This window comes from Pygoscelis adeliae, unplaced genomic scaffold (genome assembly GCF_000699105.1).
Source record: "Pygoscelis adeliae isolate BGI_AS28 unplaced genomic scaffold, ASM69910v1 Scaffold16, whole genome shotgun sequence".
NCBI lineage: Eukaryota > Metazoa > Chordata > Aves > Sphenisciformes > Spheniscidae > Pygoscelis > Pygoscelis adeliae.
In genome coordinates this window covers 3,651,699-3,669,490 of record NW_008825162.1, presented here as the reverse complement: position 1 = coordinate 3,669,490, position 17,792 = coordinate 3,651,699, and the positions used below count along the sequence as shown (strand labels likewise).

The following is a 17,792-nucleotide window of genomic DNA, read 5'->3' as shown; positions in this document are numbered from 1 at the left end:
GTAAAAATGGATGCCTAATAAGTAAGACATAGTAGTAGTACTACATCTTGGCACTTTATAGAAATGTTTTTTTACATGTATTTTTTGATGTGAAATTATAAAAATTTTGTGGTGATGTTTAAAAAGCATGAGCTTCTTTTATTTCAGTACAAAAGTGAATTTATAGGAACTGTTAATATAAAACACAGAATTCAGAAATTTCTATGTCTATAATGCTTGCCAAAGTATTCTTTTACCCCTCTTCATGCTAGGCAAATTCCTCTTTTCTCCTTCCAAGTAACCCTTTGCATGCATAATGCTACTGCTTGTTAATAGTTTATTCACTTATTTCCTCATTTCAGTGATACAGATCTTTTAATTGTGTGAGAGGACACAGACAGCGCAAGTGTTACTCTTGGGTGAATGAGTTTCAGTAATAATACAGTGTGTTAAGTTTATGTTTCAAGGGGCCTCTGTAGGTCATCTAGTCCAACTCCACACAGCACAGAGCCAGTTTGGATGAGGTTGCTCAGAATCATATCCAGTCAAGTTCTGAGTATCTCCAGGAATGGAGATTCCACAGCCTTTCCAGGTTTTTAATTCCACCCCTCGTTTTCAGGTCATGTCTCTGTTCTTCCCAAGTAGCCCATCCCTGCTTTCACCTTCTGTGTGTTCCTTTTTCATCCATGCTGGCCTTCTGCATGACTTTCCATATGTCAGAGTGGACTGCTCTTGTGCTTTGAGGAGGTTGTCTTTGGAGACATCCATCTGTCCTGGGCACCTTTGTCCTTCAGGACATTCCTCCATAGGATTCTGTGAACAAGCTAAAGTCTGCTCGTTTGAAGTCCAGGTCTCTAATACAATTATTTGTTTTGTTCTCTTCTCCAAGGATCTGTCATAATATCAGGTTTCACTTACCAAGAATACCGTTGACCTCCACATTCCTGACACTCTTGAGTAACAGGTCCAGGGGAATTCCTCTGTTCAATAGTTCATCAGTAACCGGTGTCAAAGAATTGTCCTGGGTGTCTTCCAGAAACCTGGATTGCTTGTCCCCTGCAACATTGCCCATGCATGAGGTACCCAGGGCTAAGGGCCCCCATGGAAAACAGGGCCTGCAATCAGGAGGCTTTCTCCAGTTGTGTTAAGAAGGCTTCATCTTTTTCCCCTTTTAAATAGGGTGGTCTGTAGCAGAGGCCTACTATGATGTTGCCCTGTGCTTACTTGTCCTCTGATACTTACAAATAAGATCTCAACTTGCTTGTCACTAGTTTGAAAGCGAAGGTCCTGGTGTTCAAGCTACTCCTTTATATAGAGCCCAACTCTGCCTCCTTGCCTTCCTGGCTTCCAAAAGGCCCTGTATCTAGCTATAGCAAAACTCCATTCATGTGAACTATTCCACCACATCTCTCTAATCTGAATAAACTTAAAGCTCTGCAAGTGTTCAGACTTATTATTTCTCCTATTTGTTTCCATGCTGCATGTGTTGGTGAAGAACTATTTCAGCCATCTGTCCTCTTTCTCCTTGGTCAGCACGCTTGAGGAGACACCACCCCATTTCCTTCCTTATCCCAGAGTCCTTCTGTTGCCAGAAAAGTCACAAAAGTTTCCAGCATTCTCCATTTTGGAAGTCTCCATTCACAGCTTGTTCAACTGTAGCCTTTGATTGTCCTGTGCCACACAGGTTTTGGGCTTTTGCCTCTCTAGGGTCTCTGCAAAGACCCTGTTTATCTCCCATTTGTCATCTGGGTGACTTAATTCCTTGAGCAGAGCATGTCTCCCACAAGTCAGGCTGCTACTGTTCCCAGCCTCAGGAAGAAGGCACCATGCACTCCTTGCAACCCAAGACGTGAACATCTGTGGCCTCCCAGGAGTAATGTTGGCACACTGAGACGCTAGGGTCACTTCAGCTGGTGCTGGAGAGCATGCTCTATGACATGTCACCATCACTGTTGCACCAACTGTAGCAATCCTGCACACCAAGGCAGTGTTTTGGGGGCCATTTCTATGCAAACACCTGCATTGTCTGCCAAGTCCCTGTTTATCTAACCCATAGACAAGTGATACAATCTTGAATTTAAATTAGTGTTTTGGGTGGGGTTTTTTTAAGGTACTGTTATAGTCTCATCTTTATCTGTTTGCCTGATTAATTGTATTATTTGCTTCAGGGACTACTGGCCTTAGAAGGTGAGCTGACTCCTATTCTTGTCCAGATGGTAAAAAGCGCTAATATGAATGGTCTGTTGGACAGCGACAGTGATTCTTTAAGCAGCTGTCAGCATCGTGTTAAAGCAAGACTCCATGAAATTCTCCAGAGAGACAGAGAATTTACTGCTGACGACTACGATAAGGTTAGCATATGATTAGTTTCCTATGAAATGAAATAAATAGCCACACAAATTCTTGTGTAAAAGTAATGAGCTGTGATTTTATGTATCTATTTTGAAAAATTACTTGTGTCCTTGCAAGTAGTTTGAACTACAAAGGAAGCTGTACCAATTGCAGTATTAGATATTTTGAGCTGCCCTGCCATTTGGGTAATCAGAATAGCTACAAACTTTGAAATAGGAGTAGATAACGACCTCATTCATAAATCTTTTTAACTGTTCCATTAAAAAAATTTCAAATATTCAAGAAATGAAACTATATTGTTTACATTTTATGTAATCTTTACTTTGATACTGTGGTATTACAAAATGTATTGCCTGCCTACTGCAGTTGTTTCAATATTTAATCTGCTACAAGACCTTTCATTTTTTTAACTCTAAGAATACTAAGAAGCTGAAAACCAGTAGAATACTTTCTAATCAGTGAAAGGAAATGTCTCATTAACATGCTAAATTAGTGCATATTAATATAGTTTATGCTGACTTAGTACAAGACACACGATTGTTCCTGGGTTTAAATGTAAATAATGTTTGTTATTGTTAAGAAACTTCTTTCTCTTCCAATTGCCCTTACTCTGCCTGGTATAACAACCAAATACAAGTCCTCAAATGAGGTTTAAGCTTAAACTGCTGTTTTCTAAAAGGTATTGAGACCAATTATCAAAAAATAATTTTACTACCCTGCATGTATAGTCTATGTGGATTCATTTAAACATATAGATTAAAAGTATCACCCAAACCACTGCCAGCAGTGGATTCAGCAGTACTCATAAAAAGTGAGAGGGTACAGGGTCTCAAGGATTTATATATATTCCCCCTTCTTTTTGCTATTTAGATATAATGGGATTTGAAAGGTGGCTGGAACAAATAAAGCATACTCTTCTAAGACAGTCACTGAAAGTAACTAACCTTTGTGATTATAAAGTGATAATAACTTCTTTGGTTTGGGGTGTTTTTTTAAACTAACTTGTGATTTGGGAAAACAATATGGGGTTTTTTCTTGGTCATAATAAGGAGGTAGGAACTGCTTACTGTTAGGTAGAGGGCAGAAGTTTTCCATGTCCAAATTATTTTATGCATTTGAGGAAATTGGGAAAAGTGCAAATATGTGTGTGTGTTATGTATATAAATTACTGCTTAATATCATTGTTTGCCTACTTTGGATTATGCAGACTTTTCTGAAAAAATGAGGCTCAGCCTCACTTACATGGATATTGACTCTATTGTTTTAGTGACACTCAACGTGATGGTGATAATTTGTAGCTTCTACAATTTCTGTAATTAAGTCATCTCTGAAGGACATCTTGTATGTTCTTCATATATGTGCATTTAAAGGGTTTCTTCATGTTTGTGTTTGTGTGCTTCAGTCCTATAGAAACAGAAACCTAAAACAGGAAGAGAGAAACTTTTTTTCAGGTATCAGTTACTATTGCAAATCTGGTTCTTCCTTTCAGTTTTGCTAAGGAGAGTACTTTATAGAACAAAAAGTATTTTGTTAGGCACATAGCCTAACAATAACATTTCTTACAGAATTTTTTGTAAGCTTTTGAATACAATAGTTACTTGAAAGGAAGTTATGGAAAGTTGCTAAGTACGTCCAATGTTTTAAATGTCTTTCCAATTTTCCTGTCTGGAACAAAAAAAGAGTTTTAGGAACTCCTGAAACTGCTCATGTTTACTGTATAGAGTTAGTTGCCCTATGAATTTCTTGTCACCTTTGAATCTCTAGTAAATCTTACTACCTTTCGATATATTTCCTTTTCTTAATGCCTCAAAAGGAGTAGATAATTGAGAAATGGTTTCAAAAATTAATAGCAACCTGCTTGAATGCTTTTTCTCCAATACTTGGAATCTTTCATATGTTCCATCTTATCTCCCCAGTTCTTTCAAATCTAGTCAGTTTGTTTAGATAATTTTGTGTTTATCTCAAATTGCAGCTTACTCCATCTGGAAGCATCTCATTGATAAAATCAATGCAGGTTATTAAAAATCCTGTAAAGACATGTGACAAGGTCTATTCCTTGATCCAGAGCTTGACTACTCAGATCAGGCAAAGAATGGAAGATCCAAAGTCTGCAGGTACTTCAACATTTTTGTAGTTGTATTTAGTTTCTCTTGTTTACAATCTGAGAGAGAACTGTACCATAACTTTTCTTCATTGAACTCACTTTTAGCAGAACTTTAATCAACAATGGGTTAGGGATTTTCACAGTCTGATTCCATATGCGTAATTTTAGAGTAAAAAGCAGGAGGAACACGTGGTCGTATTGCAGGTAAGGGCTCTCTGTGGTGTTCAGAATTCAGGCTAGTCCTCAAATGTTTGCAGAAATTCTTGTTTTAATTATTTGAAACTCAGCAGTTGACAAGAGTAATAGGAAAAGCAGATGATACTAAAGCTAAGTCACATAGGTACACTTTTATATTTAAGTATCTTTGCTGAAGATCTGTTGCTTGCTGTATGATGTGTAGTAGTATTGCATAAAATGATGCTCTATATTAATGGTGGTGAACCAATGACACAGGAAAACTGGAGGTGGAAGTGACCACAGTGGTTTTTTGGTACTAGCTAAATACTGGAGTGTTTGCTGTCAGTGTTCTCTGCAGTGTATAGTATGCAAACAGTTTCTATTCTGAGGTTGAGCAGTACAAGTGTCACCTCTACATAGTATCAGTGTTTTTTGTCTATTTGGTCTAATCTCCTGTCCTGGGATGGGTATAATCCATCCTTTCTGCCAGTCTCCTGGTTCTTGCTGTTGACACGTGCAAGAGAGAGAGACAAATGGGATGTGTGGTCTGTTCTAAACCAGAGATGTCCTGCTGCTCTTCTTCCCTCCCAGAATTTTCTTGCAGCTTTTTTTGCTTCTCTTTTTTATATATATGATCTGTGCTGTAGGACACTTTATTCTTGGTGCTGTAGCTTTGCTTAAAGGGCCAGTGGTGCATTTCTGCAGCGAAGCTTTCTACTGTCTTGATGTAGCAATGTATCTGCGATGCTTCCAGCAGTAAAATTAACCATATGCACATCTGTTCCCTCTCCTTAGAAGTAATGCAGTTAACTTATTTGATCCCTTTTATCCCTCTGTATTCAACTGTTACTACCATGTAATTAAAATTTCCCTTTTGTTACTTGGATGGTCTTGATTACTTATGAGAGATATGTGTCTACCCAGATATTCAGCTGTACCACAGTGAAACATTAGAACTGATGCTGCGCAGGTGGGCCAAGCTGGAAAAAGACTTTAAAACAAAAAATGGAAGATATGATATTAGCAAAATTCCTGATATTTATGACTGTATAAAATATGACGTGCAGCACAATGGCTCCTTAAAATTAGAAAACACAATGGAATTATACAGGCTTTCAAAGGCTTTAGCTGACATTGTGATCCCTCAGGTAAGCATTTTCAGTTATTAAATAGAATAAATTGTAGAATAAATGCTTTTTCAAATTTTGTGAAAATATCTAATCCGTCTTTTCTATTGAAGGTTCCTGTATTTTGCAGTAATAGAAGCCTTTAACGTTACCTCTTATTTTCTGGTAGCAAGCTGATTATTTTTTGTAAGAAAAATTTGATTCATAATTCATTAAGCTGTGTTCAAAGTTAATTTTTCTAGCAATTTAAGCTGTGAACGTGTCTGCTTCCTTTAATGCAGTGTATTAAAATAAAGTGGTTCATCTCAGCCATTCTTCATAGATTTAAGTGGAGCCCCTGTGAACAACTGTGTATTCTGAAATTGCATTTAATTTCATTCTTCCTGCTTTTAGAAATTTCATTTTCAGGCTCTTTGCAAATGACACTGTTAATCCTAATCTATGTAATTTCACTTGTCTTAAGCAATTTAAATTTTAAAAGACCTTTCTGCTGCTTTGAAATGCTAACACTCCCTGATAAAAATGTACACATTAAGTTTCACGGAATTTCAGGCCAGGAGCAGACAAGTTAAACTTCCATATACTATAGGCTGTTAAACTCAGGTTAGCTCTAAAATGATGTAGGCTGCAGGACATGAAATTGGTTTGTGATAACAGGACAGAACAGACTAAAGCTTTCCCCAAGTGTCCCTGCAGTTACAGAGCACTGTTGTAAGAGAGGTATTATCCATGTTGTATGCAGACAGTGAGGGACCTTCTTCCTCTGCCCATCTCTCAAATTACCTGACAGCTAGGAGGACAAAGAGAGCAGTGATACTAAGTATATGTTTTGTTATGTGGGCCTGTTAAGATTAAATTTTGAATAGAGTATTAGAGAAGAGTAGTTAAAAATGAGGACACATACTGAAGGAAGAAAAACAAGGAAAACTTGATAAGCCTACACAATGCAAAGGAAAAGTGCTTATGTTGTTTTTTTGGGTAACCGGAAGATCCATCAAAACGATGAAAGCACTTTCATATCATTTGCAGCACAGAGCATGAAGCTTCTGGAAGAGGATATTTTTAAATACTGTAGATACTGTAACAGATATAATATTCTCCAGTTGTCTTTAACTAGCATTTTCAGTATTATTTGAGGTGAATAGAAGATCTTCTTTGGAGTGGTTTACCCCAAACTAAGATAGACATATTAAAAACGTAATGTGCGTATGTCTCTTCATAGACTGTTTTTAAAAAAAAAAAAGTTACCTGAAATCAGGTGAGATGAAATGCATCATAGGTGTCTAAATCCAAAGCGGGGGGGGGAGGGGAAGAGGAAGAGGAATAATTCCCTAGATGTTTTGCTTAAGAAAGAGAGCTTCATCATACCAGAAGGTAAATCCACTTTTGTGGTTTAACTAGTGAATGAAAAACTGTTTCTCTGTGTCAAATCAAACAGCAAAAAGGCGAACTCCTTGTTACTTGAAGGAACGTAGTAATCAAATGTAATAAAAATGTCAAACAAAAGAGTTCGCAGCCAGAGCAAACTAGCAGATGACTAATTGGCTTTAATATATAAGCTTTGAATTAGAAGGCATTTTCATCTTTAACTGAATTTTAAAAGTCAGTTTCTTCTTACACAGGAATATGGTATTTCTAAGGCTGAGAAACTAGAGATTGCCAAAGGTTACTGCACTCCTCTAGTTAGAAAAATCCGTTCTGACCTTCAGAGAACTCAAGATGATGATACCGTAAATAAGCTTCACCCTCTGTAAGTCTTTTACTTTTTTACATGATTACATTGATTTCCGTAAGACTTAATGCAGATAATCCATAGCTTTCATATTGGAATGTCTTACTAGCTCATAGTAATTTAAAAAGTATGATTTATTTCTTTGTTGACAGCTATTTCTAAAATAGGGACACATCTCATTATGGTCTAATAAGATTTTTTTTCTTTCAAGTTACTCCAGGGGTGTTATGTCCCCTGAACGCCATGTTCGTACACGGCTGTATTTCACCAGCGAGAGTCATGTCCACTCCCTGTTATCTACCCTTCGTTATGGTGCCTTATGTGATGTAAGTTGAACACTTTCTCTGTTAAAGCTCTGGTATTTTGAGAGGAACCAAAAGGACTCAATCTTACTAAAATTGTATCAATTGAAAGCTTAATTTTCTTAAGTGGCTTTGAAATTTATCACACTTTTTCAAACATTTTATTTCCTATTATATTTGCGGAGACATATTTCAAATTGCTGGTGTGCACACTGGTGGAAATAAGCATGCCCTTTAAAGTAATGCTGAGTTCCATTGTTGTGTTCGGCTGTATATGTTGCGGTCTCAAAGAGGTTTGAAAAGGGCAGATAATCCATTTTCTTGTCTTATGTTGTCACCTACAAGTCTTCCAACTCTTTTTCCTTCAAGTTACCATTCAGGGTTCTCTTGAATTTTGGACTCGCTTATTATTTTTGACCATTGGCATATTGTCAAGACCTCCCTACCTGACTTCAAGAATGCTCATGTAGTGAAAAGTTCTCCTGTTCAGTGGATTGTCTTACTTTCCTATACTGTCATAGAATACCTTGATGGTGGTGCATTATTCTCCATCCCATTAACATTGAAACAAAGCACTAAAAAAGACAAGGTCTCCAGATTCAGAAATGAATTCAGAAAGCTCTTGGAGAGGATAAATGCAGTACCACAAAGCCTACGTGGCTGCTTCTAAGACAGAGCTTGATTAAAATGTTAACTTTTGAAATGGTTGTATTGACATACTTGCTTCTGGTAATGGATGACTAAACTCACTGATGGCAAAAGCATTTTTAATCCTAGACCTCTGTGACATGCTACAGCAGATACACTTCTAGTTTTAGGCTGATAAACTTTTAATTTTCCTTTAAGGTGGATTACTAAATGTATTTTTTCTAGAGCATGAAAAAAGTGAATATTCATTTTAAATAGTTTGGGATGTGATGGTTGTTTTTCCTCTGTATACTGGAAGTCTTCATTTACTCTGTCTGTTTGACTGGTAGAGTGATATTTAGAAGCATTTTCCAGAATATACTACTTGAAATGAGTTTATTGCAAAATTAACAACTCCCATCAGGAAAGTTTAAAACTCTTGTCTACAAGACATATGTCCTCATTGGCAAAAGAACATGAAAGATACACTGAAATAAAATACGAAGAGTTCTGATCCCCACTTTTCATTCGATGAGTAATTTTAAGTGACTTTTTTTTTTTTCTGGTTGTATCTCTGTTTTTTCCTTAGCTGTGAAAAGCTTCGTACTTCTGCTGTGAATGTAAAATCCATGTAAATGGGGAAAAAGGGAAATCATCAGTCTTTTTAAAGAAAATAGCTGGTTTTTATTTGTTGATTTTTTTTTTCCCCCCTTCATAAGGAATCAAAAGATGAACAATGGAAACGAGCTATGGATTATTTAAATGTTGTCAATGAGCTCAATTACATGACACAGATTGTTATCATGCTTTATGAGGATCCAAACAAGGTATTTAAAATGGATAAATATCTTCAGAAACAGTAGTGCTAAGCTATGTATTAAAGTGTAAACCTATTTAATAATTTTTCTTCAGGAACTTTCTTCAGAAGAACGTTTTCACGTAGAACTGCACTTTAGTCCAGGAGCCAAAGGCTGTGAGGAAGATAAAAATTTACCAGCTGGATATGGATACAGACCTGCCTCTAGAGAGGTAATAATTATGCTTTTCTTTAAAGCAAAATTTAGTTTTTCTGGATGTGGATATACCTAAAATAAACACTAGGAAATTGTTAGGTAAAAAATACAAATGTGATCTTTATTTTGGTAGAAAAACATCTAGTAAAATATAGGCAGTCCCAATGTATTATTCCATTTTGAATGGATAGTGAGGTAATGGACACAGATAATTTGGACCTTCTATGGCTTTGCCAGAATTTTTTGCTAGAAATATGAAATAGTCGTTGTAAGAAAAGTGATATCCACATCCATGTCACATCAATGATATTCTGACAACTGAAAGAAATATTTAAGAAGGTAAGGTGGTTTGGCATGTTTGTAAATACAGATTGTTGAGGAAGGATTGATATTTTTGTATATTGATGTATGGGCAGGTCTGTGGAGTTGACCACCTGCTTTTTGAGAAATGAATGAAAGCAAAGCTTGGCTGGAATTCTTCTATTGACTTGGGAGGCCAGGATTTTATTACTATGTCAACAGAAAATTTGAGTAAGATATGTTGGCTGAACAGTGTGGTTAATTAGGACCACACTATCATATGCAGTGGCTGGTTAGGACCAAATACACATAGATTATTAAAGTCTAGAGCAATTTGTTCAATAATATGTGATTTACCTCTTGTATTGTTGGCTTACTTTATACAGAAGATTTATTTGACAGCCACTTCTGTCTACTTGTTGCAAGGTGTGCAGCTAAATTGAAAATGGATTATGTATTGTTTGTAGAATGAAGGCTCGAAGAAAACCTCTCATAGAAATGATAGTGATGAGGAGGCATATGCTTCTAAAAGAGATGAAACAGATCGGTCAGTAGTGATGTTCAAGCCAATGGTATCAGACCCAATTCACATACACAGAAAGTCACCCCTTCCGAGATCCAGGAAGATTGGTTCTGTTGAAGTAAGTGTTTATGTTCCAGATAAAGTCTTTCACAGAAATTAACTTTTGCTTACTTTTAACAAAACAAAAACAAATGTAATTCTGCTTTTGATTACGCAGAACCAGCATGATGTTATGTCTCACAAAAGGGTTGCTCTTGTTCTATGGGAAATTCTCCATGGCAGTAATTTGTCTGAAGGATTTTTTTTTGTAATTAATTAATTAATTAATATTTTTCCATAAGACTTATTTCCTTTTTTCTTTTTAAGCCATTTTAGAAAAGCTAATATTTGAAAATGAAGACTTTTTCAGTCTAAACCTACATCTTCAAACTAACATACATTTCTTTTGTATTCATCCTTACAAGACAGCTGCTATTGGGAATTAAGCAAACCTTCAGGGTGATCATGCTGAGAGGGAACAGAGGGATTGAGGGTGGTAGGGGAGGTACAGGAGGTGAGAGGCATGTCTTCTGCTGTGTTTGCTTTCACGTGGGGTGAAAGTGACTCCACTTGTCAAGCATCTGAAGGTAAGAGAATAAACTGGAAGCTTTTTTTTAAGTGGGTGGGGTTTGTGTTTCATGAATTCTTTAGATAACATCTTGAACAGTCTATTCTCCTGTCTTGAAGGCCATGACATCCAGGTGTGCTTCACAGATATGGCTTTAATGTCACAGAGGTGGGGGGATGCACGGCAGTACCACTGATACCATTTGTACAGTTGAGTTGCAAAGCTTCAGATGGTGCATAGTGGCACTTCAGTGATATTAATGCTAGAAGCAGACTAACAGCTTCTTATTGCCTCATTTTCAGTTGCTTAAAACCATCAGAAATGAAGATTCACACCAAAAGCTTTTCCTTTCATGTTTGTGTTGGGAATGGACTGTTTGTATGCAATGAAAGTATTACAGATTTGCAAGTAACTTGGTTATTGGTAGTGTGGAGAGAAAAAGATGCATGGTTCCCTTCTATAAGGATATCTGTATAACTTCACATTACTCCCATAAATTAACAGAGATAATAAATGTGAATGTCTTACATTTTCTATTTCCAAGTTTTATCATAAACAAATGCTCACAACATCAATATTTTGGATTTTTAAAAGCTGTTTTCACTATGATCATGCAAACTCCCCTCCTAGTTATGAGTTCACATACACACAACTTAATAGTCTATTACTTCAAACTCTTAACTATTTTCATTTTCATAAATTATGTAGAATTTACTTTCAAAAGGTATCAATAACATAAATTGCTAAATTTTGACTGTGCAGATAATATATGCTCAGATGGAATGTGTTTCAGCATTCAGTGCTTGTTTATTTGCTGGAAGAAAACAGCTGATTTAAAGAAAACATACACTATGAAACTTTTTTCGAAAAAGTAAAATTGGACGTTTCATCTGGCCTACTGAAATCTGCAAAACCAGTATTTGGAATATTTAAACTAAATGGTATTTTCAAGTCTTTAAAAAATTGCAACTTAAACTGCAACTGCCTTGAACCTTTTTTTTTTTCCTTATAAGGCAAGTCTCTCTTCACCGATGTCCATTAATTTGAAAGGACACTGTCAGGTGTGAGATTATATGGAAGTTTTAATCTGGGGTATAATCAGCAATATTTACAGAAGGATTGCAACTGTGATTGAGTCATGAAAATAAAAAAAAACAGAGTTCTAACAGTAAAACAAGAAAGTAGGGCTCATCGGCATGGGAAATCAAATTCTGTATTGCTGAAAATGTTGATTGCTCATGATACATAATGACATAGGGCATGGGGGACTCTTGGCCTGACACTGTCCTCCCTTGAAGTCTTAATAGGTGTCCAGCATTAGATAATTTGTAGGGCTTTTTTAAGGTTGGAGAACTACTACCAGTCTGGTTGGTGCTACTACCAGTGAGTCAGCTGTAAAGTCTCAAAGGCGATTCTAAAAATGAGACTCTTTTAGATAAGGTTATAGACTAGAAATGAAAACTATTAAGTAATAAATAGGAAAGTTTAATGTAGAGGGGGAAAACTATTAAACAGTATGTCAAGGATAACAGATGTTCTGTTTCCAACGTGGGAAATTCTTAAAATTTTGAATCAATTATTGATAACAATTACTTTTCTTTCATACCTAATAATTAGTCTACCAGAAATTTAATTAAAGTGTTGTATTAAAAGATACAATTGGATTAAAAGATATAAGTGGAACTGATGACTTCCTAATATTTTAATATTACTCTTCCCTATCCGCTGTTTAATAGTTTTAAAAGCAGTAAATAAAAGGGTGCAAGCAGAGTGGGTTTTTTTCTTTTCTGTTCATTTGGCTCTGTTGAATCTAACTTTGCATGCTTTGCTGTTTTTTGCCCCCTTTCTCACTTCCAGGAAGAGAGCCCCCTGAGTGTGTCTAGCCCAGAGTGTATTGGTACCTGGCTGCATTACACCAGTGGTGTGGGTACTGGGCGTCGAAGACGCAGATCAGGGGAACAAATCACTTCTTCCCCTGTCTCCCCTAAATCATTGGCTTTCACATCCAGTATTTTTGGCTCATGGCAACAGGTTTTTAAACTTTACTTCATTAAACATTATTATGCATTCCAAGCAACAACCAACTGTCTTTAAGGACATCTAATCCCTTGTTATGGATTATGTTTGAAGCAAATTCTTCCACTTCTTAAAATTACTTCCCGAGAATGTCTGGGGGAAAAAGTGCATGTTTTTCCACTGAATGTGTTACATGTTTTCGTAAAAATTTGGTTTCTTTATAGGAATTGCAAATGTTACCACAGTAAAAAAGACTTAGTCTACTTTCTAATGAAACAGATTTCTGCTTTGGTTTAGTTGTCCTTTAAGACTTTAAAAACAGCATTGCTTAATTTGGTGGTAGGTAAATTGAAAAACTTTTTTTTAATAATTGCAACCAATACCATTTAAAATAATTTATTTGGTACTTCATATTGCTATTCAAAACTTGTTTTGCATATATCATATTTTCAGTGGCCTGGTATTAACTATTGCAGGGAACAAACTCTAGCACTAATAATTCTCGCCTTCTGTATCCGGAGGTATCTGAAACTCCCAACACAGTACATCATCCATTGACTTGTACAATATTTTGAAGATTTTTCTAAATATTGGGGGGGAAAGGCAGGAAAAAAACAAACAGTAAATTTTTTTGAAGCACCAGTGAAGATCTAAAGATTGTTTAGTATGTCAAGATATTGTTTACATGTATGACAATGGATGGTGTTCTGTTAACCATATCCTTTTTCTTTGAAAATTTTCATAATTTCTTTTTATTGTGGAAAATTCTAAAACTATTTACATAGGAAAACTTTATATCAGTAAAGGCTGTGAGCATCTGAAGATCACACTGATTGAGCCCGTGCATGGATCAGTAATTGTATGGTGTCCTCAATAGCTTGTCTGTCTTTCCTTCCCTCCCCTCCTTTTTTCAATACAGGCGCAGTTTAGGAGAGTGCATTTGGTAAAATGAAATAAAATGTCTCAAATATCTGTTCTCATATCTGTGTTGGTCTGTGTCCTTTCCCATTCTGAATGCTTGCTTTGCACCACTTCATTGCAAGGAACTCATATGTGAAATGGACTCCCTTCAGAAGGGGATATTGCATGATCTTTCATGTTTCCTTTACATATTTTTACTAACACTTATCATACAGCTTATTAACACTTGTCTGTCTGAAACAGGCTGCTGTATCAAGTTAAATGGATGTTTCATGCTGCTGTTCTACTTTCCCTTATTTTTCTGTTTTTTATATCCAGGTCCTATCAGAAAGCAATAGTAACTTACGAACACCGAGAACTATTCTGGAACAAAAGCAGAGTGGTCTAGGTATGTGCCTACAATTGAAACTTTGTTTGACGTTAGCAGCTTTTCATCTGCCCATTGTTCTGTACAGTTCTACATTCTTTGAATAGCTTTTATGTTAACAGGACCCAATAATACATGTTATCAATAATATATGCTGAGTGTCTGCCTATGAACTTGACAGTTTTTCTGCAGCAAAAGTTTTAAAATAAATCGTAAGTGAAAAGAGCAAATTGTTTGAGACTGTTCACACTACTGACTCTCTACTGCTCGCAACAGGTACATAGGATTATTGTAACATAAATTAGATTTTTAAGATAATATAGTTTATGAGTGAGTTTTTGGGTTTTGCAAGAACCTTTTGGATTGAAATGGCCTGCACTGGAAACTGTTAAAACAGTTTTCTTGAAAATTAATGTTTCCTACTGGGCAATTGATGGAATTGAAGGTGTTTTACCAAGGGGAGGGGGATGGGGAACGAACAAACCTGAAGTTTCTTGATAGTATCAGGGGTTTTGCACACATTCCCTCTCCTAAAATCAATTTCTTCCTTTCAGCATTAGAATGAATCATGCTATAATTCAATGAGTTGTTTCAAATTCTTATAATTCAAGTGGTGCTTTTCTGTTGCTTCTTTGAAACAGGCATACATATGACTGATATGCAAAAATATGAAATCTTGCACTCCTGTAAATCAATATTGCATTTTTTTCTGTAAGTGTGTCTTTTCATGGGAAAAATGAGGTGTAGAAAATGCGTAAGCTATATGCATAAACTTAGAAGTAGTTTTGCCTTTCTTTGTAAAGATGTGTATTCTTTGTATGTCTAATCTTTCTGTGATACTTTTCTCCCTATTATATTTTTCCCTTAGTAAAATGCATACATCAGGTGCTCTTGTTTATCGAAGTCATGTTTTTTATTGTGTGCTTGCTAGTTAAACAACTTTTCTTTTGCCAGTGTGTGACACAATATGGCTTGTGGAAGTTGATGTATTTCTGCGCGTAGATTAAAGTATAACATTTGGTGTGAAAGGCTTTTGCCATAGACCAGGCACCAGTTTATTTTGGCTGTGATTGGTCACATGTGCTAGTAATGTTTCCCCTCACCGGGTCATTAAAAGTAATGAAAGGAAGTATCACTGGATAGATAGATGGTTTTAAAAAAAAATCTGCTGCTACTTATCTAAAATGTAAAAGATAAGTTCTGAGTGAAAAACCACTTCTCCTTTCAACTAGTAGCAAAAACTAAAGGAAAAAAATTGCAACTTTTTTTTCCATTTTGTTCATTGTTGTATGTAAATTTCATTTATGGTTGATGATTATAAAAGTTATTTTTATATTTCTGTCTGTGGCTTTCAGTGATTTGTTAAAACTTCCATCCTAGTGGCAGGAATGTATGAGTTGTAACAAAAGTACTCTCAGTTGCATGGAGATGTACAAAAGTTTTCTCAGGAAAGGAAGTCAAGTTAAACTTGGTGGAGCTTTTAGGAATTTTCAGTTTGTAACATTGTCAGTGATGGTAGCTGAAATACGAATAGAGAGAGTATTGCCAATTTGGTTAACATTTTGTTGGGGTTAGAAGGGAAATATTTCCATATTAAGTCCGTGGAAATGCATGTACTTCATTGCAGCCTGTCATCTCAAAGGTTGATTTGGATGAAAGCAATGAGCAGTATTTTTCCAGTTTATATTTGTTTCAGAACTGCAGGTTTTAAAACACACAACTTTCACATCATCATCATCATCATCTTGGTTTTGTTTTGTTGTTTTGGTTATGTTTACATTGATGCTAACTGGTAACTTTTCTTTACCAAAAGTGAAAACAGGACAAGAACTCACTTTGTTAAAGCCAGTCCTCTCTTTGCACATATAGCAGAGGGTGCTGTGTCATGAGTAGAAGCACAATAAATTATCATAGTTTCAGCCTACAAGTACCACTCTGACATTACAAGCATATTGTGAACCTGTCCAAGGCACTGCCAAAAGCTGCCTTTTGTGTGGTAAGAGCCATATGCTTGCATGCTGCATGCATCCCAATGTGAATGGACAAACACCTGGTTGTTGTATGTATTTTCTCTAACTCCCATCAGGGTCTCACTGTGCGGGCCTGTTTAGCACCTCAGTGCTCGGGGGTTCTTCAAGTGCACCTAACCTACAGGATTATGCTCGTACTCATCGTAAAAAGCTGACTTCTTCTGGCTTCATAGATGGTATGTGCACACTCTCGCACATGCACGCACAAATCCATGTGCCACATTAAACTTCTAAAGATAAATCCTAGGTTACTGATTTTAATGGAATCCTAGAATCCTTTGCCTTAGTATTAATTGTATGAGTTTCTATTGCTTCTTTATTGCCCGTAGCTTGCTTATGTTTAACTTAATAGCATAGTTAATTCTTGTTTCTGTCTTGAATTGAACACTAGCTCACAGACTTGTAATACGTGCCAGGAGATTTCAGCAAGTGCATTTTAAAAGTAAACTAAAATTTTAGTTTTGAAATTCTTTTCTCATTTTAAACTTTGGGGTTTATCATTACTTATTGATCTTGAAATGAAATAAATTACTTGGAGCATATACAAGGAATGAAAGAAATGTAAACTAACAACTTAAATACTGATGGTGAAAATTTTAGGATTCCTGACCTTTTTTTGTTGGGGTTTGGATTACAAAGGAGCAGCAGATTTTCAGTTTTGGATAATCTGGGGTAGAGAAGAAACTCTCTCACTAGATTTCAGAATGTAAAGATTCCAAAGCACACCTTTATAACTCTGAGGTGAAACAGTATTCATGCTGTTTTCCCCCCAATTCACTACTCAGTGTTCGACTCTAACCTGATATAACCTTGTATGCCAGAATCACCAGCTCATTCTGCTTGTTTTCATACACTTCATTACACATCTTGTAGTTACCAACAATCCAAATTTTCTTCTTTTAACCTCTATTTAGATTTTAGCCGTTTTCCTTGATCCCTTCTGCATGCCACTCAGTTCTAATACCTTCTTATCTTTTCTTTTTTTCTTTCTTCTTCCTTTCCTTTTTTAAAATGTCCCTCTTTTGGTAGCTGTTACAAATTTCAGGTACCTGTTTTTCTCTTTCTCAGACACCACACGCGGTTCTGCTGTTAAAAGGTTTTCTATCTCATTTGCTCGACACCCAACCAATGGTACGTTTTGCTTTTATTTTAAAAACAAAAACAAAAACAAAAGGTTCCTTGCTTCATCCCTTTTATTTTTATTTCAAATACGGGGTGTACAGTATCATCCAGCCGTCTGTCGTTCCTAACTTCAAGCACTACTCCAAATATATTTGTAATCATTAGATATCCTAAATCCCTTCTTTACCATTCATTAGTATAAATACAACATCAAAATTCCTTAGAAAAATCCTTGAAAAAATTGAAGTGCTACTGTTAATCATGATCTCTGTAATAAATTATTCTTTCCAATTTCTTGCGTGATCAGACTGTATGGTACAAGATAAAAACAGAATTAAATCTGATCTTTATTGGGCATACACTTCTTGATAGCTGCTGCTGCTTCTTTGTCTTTCTCCTGCTGAGCTGTTTCCCTGAGCCTCCTGATTCTAAAATAAATCACTGAATTGACAACTGGAGTTTATGACTATCTTCTTGAAGTGATGCTAAATTA

At 36.0% G+C, this 17,792-nt stretch overlaps 1 protein-coding gene across 1 annotated transcript in view; it reads left to right on the top strand.

The window, feature by feature from the left end:
• The window catches only part of PPIP5K2 (diphosphoinositol pentakisphosphate kinase 2), a 41,532-nt gene that overhangs the window by 16,008 nt on the left and 7,732 nt on the right, over positions 1-17,792 (top strand). The window contains exons 16-27 of the mRNA XM_009328715.1: positions 2,148-2,330; positions 4,304-4,445; positions 5,537-5,760; positions 7,362-7,489; positions 7,683-7,797; positions 9,120-9,227; positions 9,313-9,429; positions 10,181-10,354; positions 12,701-12,874; positions 14,099-14,168; positions 16,234-16,353; positions 17,246-17,308. Of these exons, the coding sequence (XP_009326990.1) occupies positions 2,148-2,330; positions 4,304-4,445; positions 5,537-5,760; positions 7,362-7,489; positions 7,683-7,797; positions 9,120-9,227; positions 9,313-9,429; positions 10,181-10,354; positions 12,701-12,874; positions 14,099-14,168; positions 16,234-16,353; positions 17,246-17,308 (1,618 nt within the window). The remainder of the gene's footprint in view (positions 1-2,147; positions 2,331-4,303; positions 4,446-5,536; positions 5,761-7,361; positions 7,490-7,682; positions 7,798-9,119; positions 9,228-9,312; positions 9,430-10,180; positions 10,355-12,700; positions 12,875-14,098; positions 14,169-16,233; positions 16,354-17,245; positions 17,309-17,792) is intronic.